The sequence below is a fragment of the Rhinolophus sinicus genome, linkage group LG02, assembly GCF_036562045.2.
Source record: "Rhinolophus sinicus isolate RSC01 linkage group LG02, ASM3656204v1, whole genome shotgun sequence".
NCBI classification, from domain to species: Eukaryota; Metazoa; Chordata; class Mammalia; order Chiroptera; family Rhinolophidae; genus Rhinolophus; species Rhinolophus sinicus.
In genome coordinates, this window is record NC_133752.1 from 158,237,608 (window position 1) to 158,263,585 (window position 25,978).

The 25,978-nt window shown below is 33.6% G+C and overlaps 1 protein-coding gene across 4 annotated transcripts in view; it reads left to right on the forward strand.

Moving 5' to 3' along the window:
• The window catches only part of CPNE8 (copine 8), a 180,472-nt gene that overhangs the window by 120,938 nt on the left and 33,556 nt on the right, over positions 1 to 25,978 (forward strand). For all 4 annotated transcript variants that reach the window (XM_074325838.1, XM_019736511.2, XM_074325839.1 and 1 more), the window contains 4 exons: positions 1,661 to 1,714; positions 2,790 to 2,851; positions 17,037 to 17,083; positions 24,109 to 24,290. In XM_074325838.1, the coding sequence (XP_074181939.1) occupies positions 1,661 to 1,714; positions 2,790 to 2,851; positions 17,037 to 17,083; positions 24,109 to 24,290 (345 nt within the window). The remainder of the gene's footprint in view (positions 1 to 1,660; positions 1,715 to 2,789; positions 2,852 to 17,036; positions 17,084 to 24,108; positions 24,291 to 25,978) is intronic.

Below are 25,978 nucleotides of genomic sequence, written 5' to 3' on the forward strand. Positions count from 1 at the left end.
CCAGACCTATTTGACCTTCTAGATTCCCAGGAATATGCCTGAGCTTTAAAAAACCCAAGCTGGTTTGGCAGGTGAATCTTCTGTCTGATTCCTGGGCTGACAGGATTACCTTCAGAATCGTAGTCATACTGAGTTGGAGCTGATTTGGAGGCTGTTGCTAGGCCAGCAGCGGGGACCCTAGTTAGCATGCTTGTTACCAGGAGCTCGGTCAGTATGGATTGTGTCCCCAGTGGATGAGACTGGCTCCAGTACCTTGGTCAGTAGGGTGGCATGGGGACAAGTTTCCACTTTAGGGTGCACAGGTGGGTCTTTAGTCACGTGGCCTGTTACTAGGTATGCAGGAAGTTGTGGCTCCTGTCAGGTCCCTGGGAGGTTTCCTCCCTGAGTGGGCAGGTCTGGCCCTGGACCAGGCCTAAGAGGGCCAGGAACTGAGCCCCATCACCGTTCCAGGTTCCATAGACAAGACTGAGGTCTGTAGACCTGGGTCTGGAGGCACAGGTGGGCATGTCTCCCACTAGGTCCCTGGGTGGGTGGATTGCTCTCTACCAAGGATGGAGGGGCTGGACCCAATATAGGGACATTTCAGGATCTCCTGAGGCACAGACATGAGTGTTTCCTGATGGGTCCATGTGCCAGCTGAATTGCTCGCAAACTGTGACTGAGTGGGGCTGGAACAAACAGGACCATGTCCCACTGAAACCCTGGCCCCACAGGACTGTTGGTGCACGGCAGCTGGGAGGGGCCTGGACCCTGGTATAGGGCCCTTTCAGGATCCCCAAGAGTGTCAATGGCAGTGTCTCCTGCTGCCCCCAGAGCCAGCAGGCGTTCAGTTTCCTTATCAGTCTCTATGTATTTGCTCTCTGCTCCAGCCAACCTGGCCCAATTACTATTTCCTCTCCCTAGAATGTTGTATTTGTCTATTCCTTTTCGTTGGAGCCTTAGTTTAAATTAATAAATTATAGTTCAAATAATTCTTATTCATGAATTCTTTCTCTTTCCCTGTCAAAATGCTTCCTCTATATTTTGGATTGAGATAGGCACTTATGTGTTTTATTTATTCTATTAGATTGACAGGTCTTACTCATTTTTATATTCCCTATGTCCTCCACTGTCTTGTACGAGTAGGCGTACAATAATAGTTCCTCTTGGAATAAACAGTCACAATTTTAGTCTTATGTTCGCAAACCAGATCCTTACCAATTATGATGCAGCCTGGGTATCTGATAGAAATTACTCCCAGTATAAAGAAATAGAGTCAATAGAGCCCTTATATATTCACATATTTGTGTGACTTGCTACGTTAGTGTATTTAACCTACTACCAATTGTCTTTTGAATATACTTTCCTTTCACCACTTTTGCTTTTTCTACAGAGCAATTAATATTATTGAGACCTTTAGGTATTAAAGGTCTCTCCCACATCAAGAAGATGCAGATGCAATGAATAAAGTGATTGAGAACGTTATAGAAACAAGTTTTAAGACGCTGATCCCTAGAAACTTGCAGAGAAGGTTTGGTTAAATGACTGTGCAGGAGTCATGCTGAAGGAATTTGTAAATGAATAGATACATAAGAAGTAAAGGCAGTACGTTGAACCACATGTTTTTTAAAAATGTAGTGTAAAACCTAACACATTGTAATGGTTTTATCTCCTTTTTAAGGTGGTGAATCCCAAAAAGAAAGGAAAGAAGAAAAAATATATTAATTCAGGAACAGTAAGTCAAATTTCATGTTATTCATTAAGGATGTAAATAAATGAATAAAACATATGTAACATTTTTTTTATCTGAATAGAAGCAACTCAAGACTGAGCTATTTCACTTAGGAATTTAGTATGAAGGTATGTAAAATAGAAAAATAAACTTGCTATGGGAATGGTTGTAACGGAGGACAGCACCTTAGAGGAGCTTGTGACCCAGCTTCCTGCAGGTTGCTCCAGGGGTTGTAAGACCTCCGACCTTCCGAGAGACCTTCCGAGGGAAGCTGAAGTTTTGCTTCGAATTCTTCATTCACTGGGATCATTCAAGAAGACATGAAAAAGTTTAAGTGGTAGTACAAGATACTATACACTTTATAGGCTCCACTTAACTGTTATGACTCATTTTATAAGATGTGAGAGTACTTGTTTATACAACATTGAAATTTATAACTCTGTAGGAATGTTGGACTAAATCAGTACAGGAAGGTACAAAGATGAAAGTACCTTAAAATTGTGAAAAATCAAAATTATCCTATTTCGATTAAAAATATATATATATATACTGAAGATTTTATCCTAAGATTAATTCTCCTTGGGAGAAGCAAAATCTAATTTCTCTCCAAGTTTCCTTTTACAGATCTCTATAAAGCAAGATACTTAAAATATTAGATGGCTTCATTACAGGACCAAGACAAAAACACACATTTCCTCTTATACAGCTTAACTCACTGATTTTGGTGTTTTCAGTTTTAACCATTTTCCAACTCCCTTTCATCTTTCCTTTTATCTAAAATGGGAAGGAACACAGTGTCCTTGCAGATAATTTTCATGCTGTTCCAAAGGAAGTAAACTGGTCATAGAAATGAGTTAGTTCGTTTTTTAGGCCCTTTTCCATCTGATAATTTTAAATGTAAGAACAATCGGTCCTGCTGATTTAAATAAAAAATAATATCCTTATTGATTTTTAAATGCTAGGAAATATGATTTTTCTCCCTAATAGTTAGAAAAAAGTCCATTTGGGATTGCAGTTAGGACTAGCAGGTAATTCTGCCTTTTTTTTTCTTTTATTTATTTATTTATTTTTCTTTCAGGTTACCTTACTCTCCTTCTTGGTAGAAACAGAAGTTTCATTCCTTGACTATATTAAAGGAGGGTAAGTCATCTCTGAAATTGTCTTATTGCTTCAGCATTTCTTGAAATGTGTGTCGCAAGTGCTGCCCCTAGGAAACAAGCAACTGATATGATATGATCACGTTTGTTATGTTGATACCACATCAATTGCACCTTTGTTTCAGACCTATTGAGATAAAATTATATCCAAGAGCTATTACTTTTGGGAAACATTGTAACTTTTCTTTGACCAAGAGAAAAAACTTTATTGTGTTAGTAATAATTGTAGATAAAGCTATTGTGTGCTTCCATAGAAAGTTTTCATTTGCTTAACACATGGGACTTTTTAGATGTACTTGATATTATTTTTAAAACAGAAGAAAAGCTTCAGGGCTTGTTGTAAATATATATTCTAGCTCCAGAATGTTAAAGACTGTATCTTGTCATGAAATCATAATGCCGACATAGATGGTGACTAGTCATTTAGTTGCCCCCTAAGCTTCCAGGCAGGAATACGTGTTATAAAAAAAACCTGGTTGTTGTAACCATTCTTAAAATTTTCCAGAGTCCAGACAGAGTCTGTCTAGTTAATATATTACGGATTCTTATACCCTGGTAAATAAGGAAGTTTTCCCAAGTTGTTGCTATTTTTAACCTTGGTGTACCCAGTTTTTACCTAACCAAGAATCCCCAGGTATTGCAATCATTCATTACCATACACTGTAAAATATCCACATTTTCTAATTTATTTGCTGTTGCCTTGTATTTACAATATATAAAAAATGGTGAAAGGCAAATTTGAATGTTTAGTAACTTCATGACAAATAATAGTAGTCAGAGAAAGAACTCATGTAAATCTCTTCAACAAATTTTTTCCCCCAATACTAATTTACTGATCAAATGCCATGAGGCAAAAAGAAGGGATGAGAGAATGAGGGGGCCAGAAGTACAAAGGTAGTTTTCAAAAAAAAACCCAAAAAACAAAAACAGAGAGCTTTCCCTGTTTGCTCTTAGTTGAGGAAACAACAAAATAAACAAAAATGATGCTTGCCTAAGTGGAGAAGTTTTGCTATATATGGACATATTGCAAGCTGCCACCTGGTTACACAGACTCAGAAGTTATGGTAGTTGTTTTAATAAAGTTAAAGGAAAACATACGGATTGCCAAATTTCTTTGGTATTCCAATATCTGTGCATATTCTTACCTCTAGAAGATGGAAAAATAGAAAGTTGAATTTATTATAAAAATACATTCTTGTATAAATAAACTTATTAGTAGCTGTAAATAATTGTCGACAAAAAATGATAGTAAGACTATGGATATCCTTTACATACGCTTTATAAACTTAAAAAAAGTGCTATATCTAGCTATAATTTTCCTGTTGAAATAATGATTTAAAGTTTTTAAATGTTAAAAAATTGTTTTGTTTGCTTTGTGAGCATGTGAAATGTGTATGTATGAATGAAATACCCAATATGTTTTGTCAGCAATGCAAACCTATAACATTTGTATGTGTCTATCAGTAAGCAACATTTTCAGAATCTGTTACCAATAGAACACTTTTATTGATTGTTCACATTCTCCTTTTGACGATCCTGAGGGCTAATGAGAACAAATGGGTTTCTATAGTACCTAGAGCAATGACAGTCTTGACTATATCACAATCACATTTTTCTGCTACGCACTTACAACCTCCAAGATGCTTTTTTTTTTGGCTTTCACATTTTCTACTTACATCACTGCCTATGTTGGAAGAACTGCTAGTGACCATTTTCTGCCAGAAATCTTTATATAAATGGAGCCTCAACCTATGAGGTACACTTTGTTCCAATCCTGACTTCTCATGACTTCTAAGAACCCATTTTTGATTTACCAATGGGGACTGGGGAAATAGTTTGAATTTCACTACATAATTAATCTAATTGGACTTATATTATAACCATATCTAAAAGAGATATTAAAATATTATTTACATATATTTTTATATGAAGATGTATGTAATAAATATATATCTTTTAATATATTGTCCCTTTAGATAATGAAATGCAAATCAGCAAACAAAATCATTATTGTAGTGTGTGTCTTTGTTCTTAAGGTCTTATTGTAACAACCAGGCAAAAAATTTAAATTCTGATTTTTATTAATGATATCATGAGGAGATCTGGCTTTATCATGACACACTCATGCTATATAATGGTAGGCAAATCATTTCATATATCTAATTTTCAGTTTCCTATAGTACACGAGGCTCTGTAGTTTTATAGTTCACCTGTAAAATGATGGTATTTAACTAGGTTTTCCAATTTTTTCATGGCCTTAATGATATATATTTTCCTTCACTCTTAAGTTAGTTTCTCTTGTTACAGAAGATTTACTCTAACTTATCAGCTTACTATACAATGTAATTTGTGTATAATAATAGCTAACATCTACTGACCACTTATTGTGTGTCAGCCCCTGAGCTAAGTGCCTCCTGGGAATTAATTCTACCTATCTCTCCATGTCCTCTTTTCCCTCTGCTCACCCACTTCCTCCTCCCTCTTTCTCTCATGAGCAATGTTCATATTGATAATTTTCTTTTATAAAAAATAATTAAAATGAAATTAATTTATTTGTACGGTTAACTTTCAGTCTTTTTATAACTAACATTTACCACCTAATTGCTGCCAGTCAAAAATACAATTTAATTTACATACCTTAAGGGAAAGTGATGTTTTGACATGTAGAATAGCTAAGAATTTATTATTAGATATTTATGAAGATTTAAACTTTATTTAACTTTGAGTCATGGGGATTGATCAGGACATTTACTTCATAGAATACCTGATGAAATCATAGTTGTAAGAAATGAAGAGTAGAATTACATGTTCCTGTCTTTCTTAAAAATCTCTATAGGTTTATAACAAATCATAGCACTTTTAAATGGAGAACACCAGGATGAAAACCTATGTGGAAATTTAACTACAAACATCTTTCTAAATATTACAGTAAATTATTTTTATTTTTCTTGATAAATTTTCTGTTGACTTTTTTTGTTTTTTCTGTTTACTTGTTTTAGACAAGCCTTTTGGGCTTTCTGCCCTTGCTTATTAAGAAACCTCAACCTCTAAGTGGATAAATGTACTGCAGTGATGGAAAATCATCTTAAAAGCAAACACATAATTACAGAAAATTTCTGAATAATAGTAAAATAGAATATAATGAGCTGCACTCACTTCAGATTAGAATTAATTATAATAATTGATAATTAATTATGTATAGTTTCAATAATGGCTATTGAGTCTCTTGTGAACAAAATCAGTCAGAATTCCTAGTCTCTTGCAACTAAAAAAATATGAAACTGTTAAACACCTCAATAATATTTAGTATTCTTCATACTACTTTTTTTGAAAACCACAGAATACTTTCATTAGTGTTCTGGTAAAAGAAATATTGTGTCTCCCAAATTTTAAACATAAGAATCTATACTTGTGTTTGACATTATAAACATAAAATGTGAAGTGGTAAAAAGAAAAATTAAATGAAAATAACTTAGTATAAAGCTTGATCCCCTGTAATCATATTCTCTAGAGATAATCACTGTTAGGAATTTGTTTATTCTCAAGCACACGTTATTTTTATAACAGTGGGATTAGACTGTGCAAATATTCTATAATGTGTATTTTGTTCATTAAATATATTGTGTATGTATTTACATGTCAGTACTTATATATCTACCTTGTTTTAATAGTTTTTAATTGTATGGATGCACACACTTTAGTTTAAAAATTTCCTGCACACTTTAGTTGCATCCATTTTATTTTCCTATTATAAGCAAGGCTGCAATGTAAACCCCTGGTGAATACCTTTTTGGGTACTTCATTAAGCATGTCTACAGTCAACAGCATCACTTCCTAGAAATACTGTTGTTGGATAAAATGGTACATGTGTTTTACAGTGTGTTTGGTTTTTCTAAATTGGGTTGCTGAAAGGGTAATAACAATTTACATTACTAACAATTTTAATTGAAAGTTTACCATATCCTTACCCTTATCCTTACTGAATAGTGCTACTTACTCCTTTTTCATTTTTGCTAATTTAATAGATTAGTATTATAAGTTATCAGTTTTTTATCCATGAAACCTCTTTTTTATTAATTGTGATGTTCTTTGTAAAAGCTGATGTTTAACCAGCTGTGTCTTTGGAAACAGATTTCAGAACCCTTCTTTTTTTTCTTTCTTTTTTCTTTTTCTCTGCTTCTTTTCCAAAAGTCCCAACAAAAAAGACTGAATATTTTCAAGTGAGGACAGAAGACAGAAAGGTAGCTGGCTGGCAGTTACATCCTTTAATGCTGTCAACACTTCGGCTACACTTTCCCAATATTCACATCTCTTGGTCTTTGACACTGCCCTTCTTCAGCATACCATCTAAAAAGACTCTTTTTAAGTTAGCCATCTGGCCTTGCCTTTTGTCCTGTAATCACACTGAAGAACAGTAAAATAAACACCTGTGATTACACTAAAGAAGAACAGTAAAATAAACTAATACTTTAGGCTGCAATCAATAAAGCAATCCAAAGTAGTGTTTTGGAGGTTATATTAACACATTTGAGGATCTGTGGAATTATCAAGGTTAGCTTTTTTGAAGAAATGCTCCACCATATTTCTAAATAAGTATGATATGTCAGAGGCTATTGGAACAAAGTGTTGAGTTCAGTTTTGTTATTATAATAAATCATAGTAACTACTCACTTTTAACTTAAGAAACTAAGATATCAGCATTTGGTACTGGTATTTGTGGCTTGTTTTGTTGTTAACTTGGATTAACATAATTGTTGCTAATTTTGGTGATATCAGTTCAGTGACCTACTCACCATATGCTTTCTAGTTTAGGAGAAACTATTGTTGAGTTTTGCTTATGCTGAATCTTATCTGACAAGTAAAGCTAGAGGTCTTTTAAAAAGGTGAAAAATCATCATATAAAATATGAGTAACAATTAAATCAGTACTCTGGATAACTCTGGGCCATTTAAAATAAAGTTAGTTGAGGTTTTCCTGTATTCATCCTGTTTTCTACATTTATTTTATAAACCATTTTCCTTACACTGGATGTGTGAGAGCATGAGAATAAATAAAGGGGGCAAAACAGGTGACTGATGTGGAATATGTAGGACTAACAGTTTGTGATTAAATTCTTAGAAACAAACTCTTGAATTGCACTTTAAAATTTCATCTCCAGTTTTTCATCTCACAAAAAAGATAATAGAAAAGCAAATTATAAAAATGTTATTTGTTTTCGCATGAATCCAAATAGAAATGATGCAGAGTTAAGAAGGAACACATTTAAATACTAAACAAAACTTTTTCATAGTCCTTTAATATCTTCCCATTCAAAATAACTTCTCTGTAGGCCTAATTTTTCGTGTTGGATAGTCTAGGCTTCCATTACTTTAGTTGTTATTGAGGTAGATATTTACATGAAAATATAACCTTGATTGTGAACCTGTATTATTAGCTTGTTACTTTCATTCACTGTCTCAATAAAACACTGTTTAGTTGCAGTCGACTGGTTTATGGATTTTGGTACATACTGAGCGGATGAGACAGATGCATTCTAAATCAGCCAAGATCCAATTTTTATGCAAATATTCTGTGAAATAAAAATCTAATTTTTAGAACATTTTTTGTTTGCTTAAGCACTTCTATGCTTCTCCTGAAGCATAAGATACATTTTATGACTTGAGGTAGTAAAGAGTTTTATTTTCTAAATAGAAGAATAATATCCACAAAGGAAGTCTTACTGTAGAATACTAAAAACTGATTGCCACTTCTGGATTGTTGACCTTGGGGTCATTATTTTTAATCATAATCTGTATGTTTGTCCCAGTGCTTTTTTTTTCTCTTAATAAGAAATAATTTTAAATAATGAAAGTCTGATATAATTGGCAACTAAAGGTATTTATTCAGTAATCAATCTATGACATTGACTATCCCAATTGCCATTAATCAGGACAATGTCAGATTCATTTAAAATCATAGATTCTTCTGAAATCTAAGATACTTCTTTAGGGTAGCATCGTCATTATTAAAAAATTATTACTATTGGTGAAATGGATTTATTGACCTCTACATCTTTGTAGAATACATATTTCCATATTCCCAACAGCTCACACGATAAATATCTGAAGGCAGAATTATAAATTTCAATTTGGATTTCTCTGCCCTTCAGTTCTCCATGTGTCTTAAGTTTTCATGAAACTGTTCATTCCACCACTAACAAACATAACCATGAAAAAATGTCTATAAAGGTTTCCACATCTCTGACTGGCAGATGAAGGGGGAAAACATATCACAAATTCTAGTGCACACTAAGTTTCTCTAAGCTCCAGAATTTCACATCAACACGAAACCCTAGTCTATGCTTTTTTCAGAAACTTGAGTATATTAGGAACTTGCAGGTCTACAGATTGCCATTTTCTTCCTCTGAAGAAAGCCCAAACTCTCATCCAACTGGTCCTAATGAGCTACACAAGTCCCTACCACTTATAATCAGTGGTAGCTCGTTTCCCTAGGTGTGATTTTAATTGTCCATTTGTATGATTTGTTTTCTCAAAGAGACTGGCCATTTTAAAATATTTTTAGAGAGCTGAACACAAAAGTAGCCACTGAATAAATATAGATTAATTAGAAAGCCATTTTAAGCCTGACTTTCTACCCTTTCCCCCAAATCCCTTAATGTAATGAAATATTATATATAAATAGGGCATTTAAACAAAGAGTGTGACAATTCAGTGAACTGGATTATAAACCCCTGTGTGTGTCTCTCTCAGACTTGATCACCTTGTGACCTTCCTCATTCCACACCTCATACAACAATTACCAAACAAAACAGATGGACCAGGCTTTCTGGGATAAGAAAAAATGCTTTTGTGTCGTCTCTGCCAGAAATTACCGCAATTTAAGACTGTACCTAGGTTTGTAGTAACTTGGAGGGAAGGCAAGATCAAGATTAGAAGCATGAATTGCTTGTTTTCCTTACACTTTGAAAGAAAGGGAGCATGAGAGAAGGTAATAGGGGAGATGCCAAGTTCTGGGAAAGAAGCAAAGAGATAAATGTTTGGCACAAAGTCTATTGCCAAGATGTGGTTGCTGACAGCGAAGGCAGTACATGGTAGTGATCAAGAAGTTGAGTTCGGACCTTAACTGCCAAGTTCAAATCCTAGATCTGCCTCTTGTTAGCATAACCTGTTTCCTTTTCTAAGAAATAGGAATAAAAATAAGAATGCCTATCTCATAGAAGGTCTAGGTAGATTAAATGGCATATAGTTAACCCTCCGTGAATGCTACCTCTCATTTTTCTGAATAATTTGAATTTGTTTAAAGTTCCAATATGTCTTATCTCATTTGATGATCACAATATTGTTGGTGGTGATTGTCCTAATTATCAGAGACATGGAAAGAAAAAGATATATTCAGACTTACAAAGTCCATAAAAGTCATTTTTGAGGTTCAATACTTTTTGCAGGAATATCAGGACATTCCCGCCATTCCAGTCAGTCTCCACCCAAGCTCTTGACTCTGAATCCAAAACTTGTCTGAAATTAAAGATAAAAGGTTTATATCCCACTTAAAAGAAGTACAAAAAGTCCTGGTGGGGGGTTGGGGTAGGGAAGAGCTACCTACCTATTACAAGCTAATTTTAAGGGCTAAAGTGGGCTTATTAATACTGCTTATTTCAAAGGTGAGTTGAACATCATTAAGCCCTGCAATCAACAACCCCATAAGGATTTTTTTTTTCTTAAAAATACTTGAAGCAGTAAAATGATGCTATTAAATGTTTGCCTTAGTTATATAAAATTGGTGACATTATATTGGATATGTTGCCTCAGGGAATACATCTTGCCAGAACATGCAACACTATAAGGTTTTCTTTTTCCTAATCACATTTCTTATTTTAAAACTTAATACACACATCTAGGATTTTTTATAGTGCTTCTTGTTGTGGCACCCAGGTGTTTTGCTTTTATCATATCAATGGCGAGCTAAACCCTGCAGTGCTGAATGCGGACAAATCTAATAAAAATAAAACCATTCTGCCTTCTATAAATACATTCATATAGGACATTATCATATATAAACTAAATGAAACTAATCCAAAAAAGATTTAGAAAAGAAAGTGTTACAAAGATTAAGACTCATTAACATTGTTTTGGTTAATGCTTTAATTATGATTTTTGTACATGTAAAATGCATACCTGAAAAGTCGAGATATTTCCAGTTATCTCCTTTAAGAGTGTGATGTCATTGCCAGCTTATGTTATTTTTCAAATGAGTTTTTCAGAGCTAGGCATTTCAAAGTCAAAGGAAATTCACATATGTGTCGTCATCAGAACTAAAGCTAACTTAGCCAAAATATTGACAATCTGTTTTGTATCAGGCAGTTTCTTAATTGCGTTTCATGATCAGAGTGTGCACATTTAGCCACGCTATCTTTAAAATAGTTTTTCTTTGGTGTGCAATTAAAAAGTTGGGGATTGGGGGAAGGAGAAACAGGTACATAAGAGTGCCTTACTATGGGTAGTTTGTGGTAGAGTGGGAGAATTTATTACTGTCATTGCTTAACATTGCTGGTGTATGGTGATGTTAGAATGTAAATTGAGTATTAGAAGATTACATTATTCTTTTTAAGTTCTCTACAGACAACTCCTACTGCCTACACTGGTTGGGGATTCTTTGCCCCACCATTGATAGATACACCACTGACTTTGCGTAAAATTCCCCAGGGCCAAGGGACCAGAGAAAGAAGCTGTCAACTCCATCATTATATCAAGAATTTATTAAGGGAACTGACAAATGAGGCACATCTTGGGCAGTGACAAGAAGATCTGGATACCCTTCATGCCTTCCACCCCTAGACTATGTGTTTATATCTCCTGAGCAGTGAGCATACGTTCTGGGAATGGGTGATCAAAGAGACCAAGTACCAGGAGGCTCTGTCGCCAGAGGGAGTTAAGAAATAGATAACATTGAGGGTGTCTTGCTCTGGAGGTAGAACTAATGGGAATCACATGATTAGCCCAGAGCTCTTGTATACATTCCAAACGGCAGAGGACAGTCAAGGATCCGGGTTCATTCAGGAGTCAAAATGGTGGATTAGCTTCAAGATAGAGTCACCTTTGTTCCGCTCAAACACTATTGTAAGAATTAATGAAAAAGAAATATTTGGTAATGTAAAGAGAGAACTGTCTCTTCTGACCCAGCAGAGGAAAGGATGAATATGAACGAGGAGACAGTGACAAGGATTTGTCATCAAGAGATTTGTTCTCCAGCATGTAGAATATTTGTTATGTGCAGATTCTTTGGGGTTTTATTTCTAATAATTAGAGGACTTCTTCAGAGTGGCTATTACCTATTTATTATATGAAATACCTGGGGCTCAGAGACTTGGCAATTTTTCAGAGGAGTCATAACAAGCTAGCCGGTTGTGACTCTGGGTCTCAAATTCCAATCAATGATTCAAAAGTTCATAGTATTTCTAGGAGGCATCTTCGGCACCTACCTTATTTTAAAAGGGATTCTGTTGGGTAGTGCTTGTATTTTTTGTTTGGGGGTGATATTTAGTTTTATTTATTTTGATTATGTCACTTAGGACATATTTTCTAAACTAGTGGTTTGAAAAAAGGTAGACCATTTTGCATACCTTCCTTAATGAGTTCTTGAACTCTAAAACCTTGTGAAGTTGTACTTTGGAAGATTCTGATTGTGTAAAGAAGAAAAAAACAAAAAACAAACCCTGAAATCTTCAAAGTTTGGAGAAAGCACAAAGGTTTGTTAATTTGTGAAAACTAGATTTAGTAAGGACCAACAATATTAACATAAATCATTGAATAATCACATCACTTTTTTCCAGTTTATTTTTTTTCTTACTTTTGGCATTTCACTGATCCTGCAAAAATCCAGAATGCCTGGAGGGATAGGAAGGAAAATAAGGCAGAGATCAAAGTTTACAATTACTTAATGCAGAGGGAAGTTTGAGGAAGTATCCATATAGCACCTTCTAAAAGGTTAAATCATTTGTGGTGTAGTTTAGGGTTGGGCATGTTGGGACCTTACCAGCTGGTATGAAGGAAAGGAAATAAGACATGGGAAGGTCAGGTTCTGAGAAATAACCTGAAACTCTGGTAGATCCAGAAATGAGTAGGCACTGCATACCTTGGTTGTCAAAGAAATATACTAAACTTAAGTCCTACAAAACTAGCATCAGTGACAGTGATAATAAACATGACAACTACTTACTGAGTGCCTACTGCAGGACAGGTACTTTTCTTGTCCTCACAACAACAATCGGAGGAAGGTTTTAGTATCCTTAATTTACTACGAATGAGGTACAGAGAGGTTAAATAGCTTTTTCAAGATTATATTGCAGGTAGGAGAAAGTAGTTATATTTGAATTTGCATTTGTGTATCTCAAAGCCTGCCCTTATTCTACCAGATCTCAGTTGTCAAGGGCAATGCATCTTGTGAGTATTTTATGTGCATGGAAGCAGGGATTTTGAAGATATAGCAAAGCTTGGAATCAGGCTGCTCTGTGTGTTGCCATTTAGGTAGTTGAACTACTTTTAAGAAAGAGGGAAGAGGTAAGACAGAAAAGGATTCAAGGTTTAGCCCATGGTGAGCTAGGGTTATGAAAGATTAGGCTAGATGACAGTGCCAGAGACATGTGTGCCAAGGTGCAGGGCAGGTTCTCGAACCAAAGTGTGAACTAGAGTGCATATCAGTGAGTCAAGGCAGAAGCATAGTCTTGGTACCAGCATGGCAAGAATGAGAGGAATATTAAGAGTGTATGGATATCTCAACTGCATGCATGTGTTCTAGATTCCAATAGTCTGTGGATCTGAATCTGCATTTGTCAAGATTAATTTAAAGAAAAATGGGGAGAGTTCATCTTTCACTCTGATAATGTTCAGTTTGTGCAACTGAACAGAATTTGAAATTGGGAAGAAAATAAAACAATCCTTCAACACACCCCCATCACAGTTGTTAGTTCTCAATAATTAATTCATAATGACAGCTGTAGAAAAGTTATCTAAGATGGTAATACTCTGTGTGTGTGGGGGGCATACATATGAGTATGTGTAGTTTTCTTCGATGTGCACATATATACTTGTTTTCTATGGGTCTTTGCTGTGCTGGTTAAATCTTCCATCTTGACATCTGATTTATCTGTTATTCACTGCTTTTAGAAAGGTGGCAGAGTAAAATATGGACAGTTTCCAAGCATATATTTTAGCTGTACTAGGACACATGCATTGCGGAGTCTCATGAAATGTTACTACTAACTCATGAAATTTGGCATGCGTGCCTTTTTTATACTCTAGCATATAACATAAATATAGAATATAGCAAAACATAAAATGACAGCTGAACTAACACTTCCTAAGCAGAATATTTTGAGGACTTACATGTAATAGTTTTATGAATATTCTTCTGTCAGGAGTCATTTCGTGTGAATTCTGATATTTTACTTTGACACATGATTGCCTTTTCTTTTCTTTAACAGTAGGCTTCAAGAAATATTAAAGAATGAAAATGGATAAAAGGATTACTGATGAAGATGTTTTGTTTGGTTTACTTCTATGACACAAATCATTTATCAAAGTTTTCAAGAAATCTGACTTATAGACTAAAGTTATAGTATTGCTAGCAACTTTCTTTAACATTTTTATTAGTTAATATTTTCAAAATACATAGAATGTGACACTTGGTATACTAAGTAGATATTATACTATGAATGGAAACTCTTAGAAATCACAAGAATGAACAAGGTATTACCCATAGAAATTGAGCACTTGAGTTTTAGACTATGCTATCGATTATGAATTCAATGACAATCTGCTGTGCTGTTTTTGTCTTTTTTTTTTTTTGGTAGGAAGATGGAATTGTAAGGTCTGTGATTTCAAGGATAGTGTTTGGTTTGCTCTTGTTTTCTCTTTATCACTTAAACACAGTGCTTGACAATCAGAAGATGCTCAATAAATAATTGTTGAATTGTAGTTTTTTAAGTGAAAAAATCCAAATGGTGTGATTATAAGCTAAGGTACCATCACAACCATGGGTTGTTTTATGTAATATGTCATCGTATTTTCTGTCTGATTTGAATACTGTTGATTCAAACAATAAAGGAATAAGATTCTTTCTGACATGCTGAATGAGGCAAAGAATTAATCAAATCTTGAAATCAATCTACCACCAGATGTGTATTCCAATACGTGGAAAGTGTTGTACAGGCACTGCTATAAAAGACAGTTGAATCAAGACAAGTTGTCTATTCCAACCTAAGGGAGATTGAACCAAAGACTCAACTCCTAAATTGATCTTTATAATGGGCTAAAATGTGTTCTTGAAGCTCAGTTATTTTCCATTCCCAAGGAGGTGTCATTTGAATAAAATAACATAAAGAAGCATTTATACTGCTAATTTCGTGATTTGTGTATTTATAACATACTTAATAGAATGACAAATTTGCTCACACATGAGGATATGTCCTGGCATCTTTATAATTAAGGATATTCATACAGTATAATTTTTAGATTTGCAACACAATAATCACTGTCTTTTATTGTGTTCTTATTATAGCCAGGCATTTACAAATATTTAACTGTAGAATAGAGTAGTATAGAGTTTATGAATATGGTCTTTGAGGTTAGATGTGAATTCAAATTCCAGTACTAGCATTTATTACTCTTGTAGAAAGTTATTACATTTTCTGAGCACAGATTTCTTTGTCTGTTAAAGGAGAATAATAGTATCTTCTTTTAAAAATTATTATAGGTTAATTGATATGCACTATGTAAAAACACACATATAATATATAATGTGTATGTACATAATGTGTATTATATACATATGCAGATGACAGATAGATAGATAGATAGATTTTCTGTAGTTTTTTTGTCAGTCCTTGCTTCATTATTGTGTGCCAGGCACTTGCCCTCTAAGACTTTTGAAACTTGGCTAATGTCAGCAACTGGGTTGTTGGAATTCAAACCCAGTTCTTTCAGACTCAAAAGTTGTAACCTTTCTAATATACCGTCCTACCCTGTATTATAGTGACTTTTCTCACTAGCAGAATGACAAAGCAATGTACTAATGGTGACCATTCTTTTCAGTTTCTTGAAGGGATTTATTATGTCAAAATGTTCTCCCAAATGTCTTCCTATATTCTTTTTATAAAAAAAAAAAATTAACTCATTTTTGTTCATACTGGTTATGAACCAAATTAACCTATATTCTTCTTAGTCTATAAACCTAATTTCTACTCTGAGAAAAAAATTACCTGATAGCTATAAAGAGAGTCTACTATATTAGATTTTATTAAATGTAAAGCACAAAAGATTCATTCCTTAGGGGGAAAAAATTGTGAGCTTATTTCAATACCTGAGTAGTATTTCAGTATTTTCAGGCTGAATTTTTAAAGGAAGATGGAAATATTACTATACTTAATACTAACAAAATTACAAGGGATCCTTTGCCATAGTACCCGTCATCATCATCATCACCATCACCACCACCCCCACCACCGCCATTTAAACCACAGTTCCAAACTTGAAGTGGTAAATCAACTGTGCAGTGTGTCAGAAGTAATTATTACTAAAAATAGTCTAAGTACACATATTTTCAAATGATTTACTTTTTAAAGTTATTTTTAAATTAGATGTGATTGCAGATAATCCCAGTAATCATATCATAGTCACTTATTTGTGTTTTAATGCCTTCTTTGGTGAGCAAGAGGCAGGATTACATAAAGAATCAGAGGTATAGCCAGAAGAGTGAATTTTTAATGTAAATGTCACCTGTTGGTTTTTATCAGAAAAAAAGAAGGAAAAAAAAACCCAGTGAAATTATTTTGGGTAATTACCATGTGCTGAAAATTAAAATATATAGAACCAATTTTATTGTATAAATATTTATATCTGTAGAAACACACACACACACACACACACACACACAGGAATGCTTTGAATATTGAGGTATAGATCAGTACCTTTGAAGAAAACAGGAAAAAATCATGTGTTTTCAGGATTGTTGAAAATAGTTTAAGAAATGATATTATTAGAAATGACTTGAGTTATGCCACACTTTTAAGGACATAATAATTTCACATTGACTATAGAATAGTTTTAAAACAAATGAAGAATAAATGCTGACATTATTTCGTTACTAATGATTCCTATTTGCTTATATTGTAGAACGCAAATCAATTTCACAGTGGCTATTGATTTTACAGCATCGAATGGTGAGTATTATGACTATCTTCTAATAAAAATTATCAGCAATTAGGTGAAAAATAAATATTTATTTTTATGATGTTTAAATATTTTATTTCCACATTTTCGTACTTTTAAAGTGTTTCATATAAAATTCAGATAATGTTTCTTTTTAATATTATGAATTACTTCAGGTATACAAAAGACTATAGGAAATATAAGTGCCTAGTAGTCCTATTCAAATTTATTAAATATTGTAATATTGTCATTTTTGTTTCACATATTTTATAAAATAAAATTTTATATCTAGTTAATCCCATTGTGTGCCCCTACTCAATTTCTTCTACAATCTCTTCTTCTCCATACATAACTACAATTCTAAACTGTCTCTAATTATAATTCTCATTTTTGTGGTACTTCTGTGTGTCTTAATTTATATAACTGTAATTCAAGTACATGTACCTTATGCAACATGCTTCATTTTTACTCCATTATTTATTTTTAAGAATTATTCATGTTAATACATTTATATTTATATTGAATTAATTTGGAAGAACTGTTACATAATACCCTATGTACAGATATTCATAATTTGTATATCAAACATTTTAAGACAGAGGATATAGTGGACTTTTAATTTTATTTTGAAGTAACTTTGTTTCAAACAGGCCAATCATTTGAAATCAATTATGTATTGTAAGAATATAAATCTTATTATTTAATTTTACCAGAAGTTGCCATCAGTTTCTATTTATCTAGTTTGTTTCTTTTTTTCAAATTGCTTACTATTCTTTGGCTTTCCCATTATACTCCCTTTACTTCAAACATATCTCACATTCACTCACATTTCACAAAATAATAGAATTTTTGGTTAAGAAAGCATCTTAGAGATAACTTACTCAAACTGTCCTTTTACACATATGAGAAAACTCTGATCCAGAAAGTCTTTTTACTAATAAATACATCTTGGCTTCCTAGTACTGGAGTTAGGAATAGAGATGAGAAGACCAGACTCTAATTCAGCTCTCCTTTGACATATATTAAGTTTATTATCCAACATTATTAAAATCATTAAAATCGAGTTAATTATTTTTACTCACATGTTTTATTCAGTAAAATATGGAACATAAAAAAATAACACATAAAGGCCAGCTGGTTTAAAGTGCTAGCTTTTGTTTACTAATGAACATTAGTACAACTAGAAGATTGACTATTTAATAGTAAGACACAGACTACTGAAACTGACAAGAAGAAGTGAACAATCTGAATAAATATATGACAAGAGATTGAATTAATAATGATAATAATAATAATAATAAAACTACCCACAGAATTTATCTGGACCCAGGTCCAGATGGCTTCACTGTATATGGACATGGATATAAAAATTTAAAAAAAAAATGTTTGCAAACTGAATCAAGCAACATAGAAAGAGAATTATACATCCTGACCAAGTAAAATTTATCTCAGGAATGCAAGGTTGGCTTAATATTGAAAAAAACAAATAATGTAACACACTATGTCAATAGAAGAAATGTAAAAACCACATGATCATCTCAATTGACTTAGAAAAAGTATTTAACAAAGTCTAATGTATTTTCATGATAAAAACACTTAACAATCTAGGAGTAGAAATTGACTTACTAATGAAGGGGAAAATACGAAATACCCATAGCTAACATTATACTTAAGGGTGAACAGCTGGATGTTTTTCTCCTTAAGATGAGGAATAGAACAAGAATGTCTGTTCTTGCCACTTCTATTCAACATAGTACTGGATGTTGTGGTCAGGGCAATCAGATGAGAAAAAGAAATAAAAGCTATCCAAATTGGAAAGGAAGAAATAAAATTATTTTTATTTGCAGATGACATAACCTTGTATGTAGATAATCCTAAGTAATTCACTAAAAATATCTTAGAACTAATAAATCAGCTCAGCGAGATTGAAGGATAGATTAATATATAAAATCAATTATTTTTCTATACATTTCCAATGAATGATCTGAAAATGAAATTAATAAAACAATTCCATTTACAATAGTATCAAAAGGAATAAAATCCTTAGGAATAAATTTAACAAAGTGAATCAAAACTTATACTGTAAAATTATATTCCAAAGGAAATTGTTGAAAGGTTAAAGATCCAAATAGGTGGAAAAACAAGCCATGTTTATAGATTGGAAAATTCAACATTGTTAAAATGGCAATATTTCCCAAAATGACTCACATATTCACTGCAATCTCATCAAAAGCTAAAAGGCATTTTTGAAGAAATGAATAACTGACCCAACAGTTCATATGGAATTTCAACAGACTCGAAAGAGGCAATGTAGACTTGGAAAAAATAGTAAAAATTGACATTTCCCGTATTTGAAACTTACTACAAAGCAACAGTAATCAAGGCAGTTGGTGCTGGCATGAAGATAGCTATAGAGATAAATGAAAATAGAATTGAGATTCTATAAATAAACCCGTGTATCTGTGGTTCACTGGTTTTGAGACAGGTACAAAGGCAATTCAATGGGGAAAGAATAGAGTTTTCAACAAATGGTGCTGGGACAACTGGATAGCCACATGCAATAGAATGAAGTTGGACCTTTACCTCATATCATATACAAGTTAATGCAAAATATGTCAAAGACATAAATGTAAGTGTTAAAATTATAAAACCATTAGAAGAAAACATAGGGATACATTTTTATGACCTTGGATTTGGCAATTGATAGTTAGATATGACACCAAAAACATGAGCAGCAAAAGAAAAAAAATAGATAAATTGAATTTCATCAAAATTAAAACATCTTTTTGCTTCACAGAACACTATTAACAAAGTGAAAAGACAAACCCAGAATGAAAGAAAGTATTAGCAAATCATATCTCATAGGAGACTTGTACATAGAATGTATAAAGAACTCTTATAATTCAATAGAAAGACAAATGATGCAATTAAAAACAAGAATATACATTTCTCCAGAGATATACAAATGACCAATAACCACATGAAAGGTACTGGGCATACATAGAGATGAGGAAATGCAAATCAAAACCATAATGATATATTATTTCATACCCACTATGATGGCAATAATCAAAACTCAGGTAACAATCAATGTTGGCGAGGATGTGGAGAAATGGAACCTTCGTACACAGCTAGAGAGAATATAAAATGGTGCAGCCACTGGAAAACACTTTAGAAGTTCCTCAAGTTGTTACAGTTACCATATAACTGCAATTCCACTCCTAGAGATATATATATATATATATATATATAGAAGAGAGATGAAACCATATTTCCACACAACAATGGTCTATGACTATTTATAGCAGCATAATAACAAAAATGTGGAAACAACCCAAATATCCATCAATTCATAAATAAATTTTTAAAATGTTGGTATATTCATACAACGGAATACTATTCAGCAATGAACAATAAAGAAATATGAAGTAGTGAAGCATGCTACATCACAAATAAACTTTGAAATCACTATGCCAAGTGAACGAAGTTGTCACAAAAGACCACATATTATGTGATTCTATTTATATAAAATGTCCAGAATAGCTAAATTAATAGAGACAAAAGGTCGATTAGTCATTGTAGGGCTGGACTGGATTGAGTGATAAGGGAATGATAGTGAATAAGTACAGGGTTTCTTCTTGAGGTGATACAAATGTTCTAAAATTGACTGTAGTGATAGTTATACATATTTGTGAATATACTTAAAACTATTGAATTATACAGTTTAAATTAAGGGTTAATTGTAAGTTAAATTAATTGTATCTCAATAATGCTTTTTTAAAAAAGTCCATCCAAGTATGATTTTTTGGCAAAGCACAGTGTACCTCTAAAAAGAAATCAGATATAAGATTGATAATATTCAAGTTTTAAAATATTGCAAAATCCTTAAGAGTTATAGCTAAGAGTAAGGACTATGGAATCTGTCTGCCTAAATTCATATTTCAAATTTTACCAAGTATTACTGTGTGATTTGGAGCAAGTTATTTAATCTAAAGAGCGGTTATAATAAAAGTACCCATAGGTTTGTTGAAAAAGGATTAATTGGGATAAGAAGTAAGGTGTTCAATACATGGTATATTCCATGCTATTATAATTCTTATTGTTATTAGTTGGGTCCAATGTTATCAACCTGATTTATGTTCATTCTTCATATATATTGTTGCAAATACAGAAGTGATACAAACGTGGTTCCAGATTCAAGGAACTGACCATTTGGCAATTTTTAACTGCCAGTTTGTGTGGTGCAGAACTCAAGAGCCGTAAGAGTGGGAGAGGACAGTGAGGCCTGGAATGAACAAGGAAGGTTGTCTGGTGTACGTGAGGCATAAGCTGAGGAAAAAGTAAATTTCAAGGACAGGGTGGTAACTAGAGAGGTAGGGATAGGAAGGTAGATGTCATTAGCGGTTCAGTGAAGAGACTGGTGTGGATGAAGATGTTAGAAAGAGAAAGGCAACATCTTTCAATGGGTAGGATTGGGCCCTGCTATGTCTGATAGGCTAGGATAGTTAGATGTGCTGGGGTATTAGTGGTATTTTAATTTTAACTTTAAGTTATGGTTTTCTTAGTGAAATAGAATTAATTGCTTTATTGCAACCATTGGGTAACAACTCTACTTATATTTGAGAGTTATGTTAAATAACCCTGTAGTCAAGTAACGGTATTGCTTATCTGTGGCTTCAGTGGACTTTTAACCAAGTGGCAAAATTCCTACTTTAGAAGAAAGTGTCAAAGAAAAATTGTACCAGATGAATTAAACAGGCAAGGAATAATTTATTCAGGACTGTCGCTATAGAGATCAAAGCTATTGCAATAAGAGAGAAATGGAACCTAGCTCCTCCAAAACAAAAAAGGTGGGGGGGATTATAAGTGCTTCAGTAAACTCATAGAAAAGTACTGGGGGACATTATAGGGTAGGCTGGCCTGTGTGAATAGGCCACCTGTGCTTGCTGTTTAATAGTTATTGAAGTTAGACTCCTACCCTCCCACAGAGACTAGGCAATAGGGATGCTATCTTTCCAATGATGACATTTAAATGGGCTGGCTTCCAGGTCCTTGAGAAAGACATTCCTGAGTTATAAAAGATTTACATCTCAAAGGGGCAGAGAAAGAATTTACAATTACAAGTTATCTAAAGTAAATCCTCTAAGAAAAGGAGCTCCGCAGGAGAAACATGTCCAAAGTTTTGTCAAGCTGAGGGGAAGGAACATTAAGGCCATTTTGGTCAGAAGGCACATTTTTTAGAGATTTTGTCATGTGCAACCACCCCTTGAAGGATGATAACCCTTTGGAATTATAAATGCATTTACACAATAAATTAGTTTTAGAACAAAAATGTTTTGGTTACAATTATATGTATTCTAAACCAAGGGGAGATCTCTATTTTGTTTCTCTCTGGATCTCAAGTGCTTATCATTATTATTTTTCCTTATCAGAACAGAACTATACCCTGAGGCTTTTCTTCAGGCAATGTTTTTAATGTAGACTTGAGCTCTATGTGTTATTACAAGTCCTATTTACCTTTCCATTTTCACTTAAGAAACTAAATGGACTTTCAGGCTGCCTTGTGCTGGTAATTAGGGCAACTAATTATGACTCAGTGTGTTTGAGTGGTAACACATATATTCTCTCTCAAATTCATCGCTATTCAAATGGAACATCCTACCTAAATATAAGCATATTGAAAATTCAGAAGCTTGTGGATGACCCAGACAATAATGACAGTAATAGTTAAACCTAACATTTCTGTGGTGATTTATTATTTTTAATCACTTCCACACACATAATCTCATTTTGTCTTCCCAATAAACACTGGTAGGATTTACTGCAGGCATTTTATAAATGTTGTCCTGCAAATGGCAAGACTCAACTGTGGGTCTTCTGTCTCCTAGTTTAATGTCTAGTTAGAAACTGAATAATTTTTTCAGATCTAGCTATTAAATTACAATGAATTTAAAAATCACCGTACTCTCCTTTTTTAAGTGATATTGGGATACTTCTCAAATGTTTAATTTATGTTTGTATGAACAATAATATAAGTGGAGCCGTGTTAAAATGGAGCCAGAGCTGTCATGCCAGAGGAACTACCTTACATGTCTCATGCTTCAAATCTTTGGAATGTTACAACAGGGCAAAGTAACCTTTAAACTGAGCCTAGGGCAACATGGTGTCCCAAAGAACTATTTATAAAGATAACAGGAAAGCAGTTAACTACTAGACTGATGACTCCCTGGACTGAACTTAAAAACAATGTTTAGAATTGATATCACTATGTTATGTTATCTGCACCAAAGGAAACACCTTCCTTTTGTTGTAATTGTTCCCCTTCCACTTTTTATAAATACCTATTGCCTTTTATTCTAATTGGAACGTTATTTAGACTTCTGCCCAAATTAATGATTCTCAAATAGCTATTCTTCTTTTCTTTTGTATATAATTGTTATAAATTGGTTTGAGCTAAACTGACAATATATGCTAGGGAGAAAGACCTCAAATGCTCCCTCGAATAGCTGTTCTTAACTGGTCTCAAATAGACTCTTGTTGCCTCTCACTTTGAAAGGACTTTTTATTTTCATGTTAACATTTGTGATATTTTTAGGAAGACCTCTTAATTACTCAAACCCATTTAATCAGTTGGGTCCTGATTATAGACCTAAGGATTCAAACTAAAGGCACATGATTTTTTTAAAATAAAGATTACAATAAAAGAAGATTAGCAAAAGTGCTTTTATACTTCTTCTGGATCTGAAATTCAAAAATAGCTTGTGGCACTGACAATGAGGAATAATTTCTGAAACATATCTGCCTATGCTTTGGCATAGCTTTGGGAAACATTCTCCGTGTCTGGTCTAATATGATGAATATTTCTGTGTTAATATCTGTAAATAAATGTTAAAAATTATCTGGTTCACTATGGATGTAGGCAGAAAAAAATGTACTTTTAAATGTTTCATTCTGAAATAGGTATCAAGAAAAATATTGTCAAAAATATATATATTTATCCTGATCATTCATGTTTGAAATATTTTTCTGTTATCAGGCAACCCTGCCCATCCCACTTCTCTCCACTACATAAATCCTTATCAACTGAATGCCTATGGTATGGCACTGAAAGCAGTGGGAGAAATCGTTCAAGATTATGACAGTGATAAAATGTTCCCAGCTCTAGGTTTTGGTGCAAAGCTACCTCCAGATGGAAGGATATCTCATGAGTTTGCATTGGTAAGAATACATCAAAAGGCTTTGATATTTTGAAAAAAAAGTTGGATTTTTAAATATTGGTTCACAATTTATGCTTTAGTCAATCATGTAGCAAGCTTTTGTGACTATAGACTCAGCTTAATTTTCTTAAATGATTGATTTAGGAGTGTGGCATTTATCGGGGGGAAAAAAGTTAAATAGATTAGCAGTAAATCTACCTAAAGTACATTTCATTTACAAATAGGGAGTCTTTATTCTGGTTATCTATTGCTTCATAACAAAACTCCCTAGAAGTTAGAGATGTAAACCTCACCATTCCATCATAGTCATGATTTGTGGGTCAGGAATTTGAGGAGAATACAATGGGGGATGCTTTCTTTGTGTGTGTGTGATGTCTGGGGCCTCACCTGGGATGGCTTGAATGGCTAGAGATGACTGGAATTGTTCAGCTGAAGCCATGTATCTGGGCTTGTTTCGGGCTGTCACTTGGAATCCCCTGTTCTCCATGTTGTGTCTCCTGGGCTAGCACGCCTCCTAAGATAGCATCTTTGCTATGTCTGATGCCTGAGCTGGGATGGCTAAAATAGCTGGGATGCTTGGACATCTCTCCCTCTTTCTACATATAACTTGTCCATGAGGTTATTATGGGCTTCATTACAGTTGGTCTCATGATAATAATTTCTTACATGACAGCCAGCTTCCCCAGAGTGAACATTACAAAAGGCTGGGGCAGAGGTTGTAGGGCTCTTTATATATATCATCACATCCTTGGAAGTCCCAGAACATTCCTTCTGCCACATTCTCTTGGTCAAGCAAGTTACTAAGGCCAGCCCAGTTTCAAGGTAGGGCAAGTAACTTTTACCACTCAGGGAGAGGCGGATCAAAAAATGTATAGATACTCTTAATCTACCGAAAGTGCATCTGATTTATAAATCTTCCCAATGACATCTCCTAAAATGGCATTTCAAATTTAAAGACCTAGCCGTGGCTGGAATTAAGGTTTGTAAATGTGAAGCAATACTTATGATTATAATGAATTAAAATTTCAATATAATGGAATAGAAATGGCTGGAATAAAAATGCTTCTCTAGTTAATATTTAATTTACATGGATCTACTTCCATATTGCATGATTGCAGATAAGCAATGGGCAGCAGTCTGTCTTCAAAAATAAACACACAGTTATTACTGACAGGTTCAGTCAGCCTTATTCTCATATGCACTCTCAAATAAATAATGGGAAAATCAATATAGGATGGTGAGCTACCATTTTGGAAAAAATGTAGGTTTTCCTAATAGAAGTGCCTCCCTAGCTTACCCCACATGTTGCAGCAAGGAAATAAAGTCTCCCATCAATATTTTTGTAGGTCTTTGTTGTTGTTTTTATTCTTATTACAAAAGCAATGCATAATCTTTATAGGAATTTTTAAGTTCTGCAAGCAAAATGGACAAAAGTAAATAATAATAATACAATTTATTAAGTAATTACTGAGTTTTGATCTAAGTATATTATACTCATTTTTTTACTTAATAAAATTCCTCATTTCATAAAATTCTTATGGGGTAGGTATATCTTGGCTGTCACATTGCATCATTCTAGCAAGTGCCATTCATATTGAATACAGTAAGTGTGCACCCAAGAATTATATAACTCAGCTCAGAGGCTCAGAGGTTGAACCAGGGTTCCAAAGGACAGGACTTGAACACAGA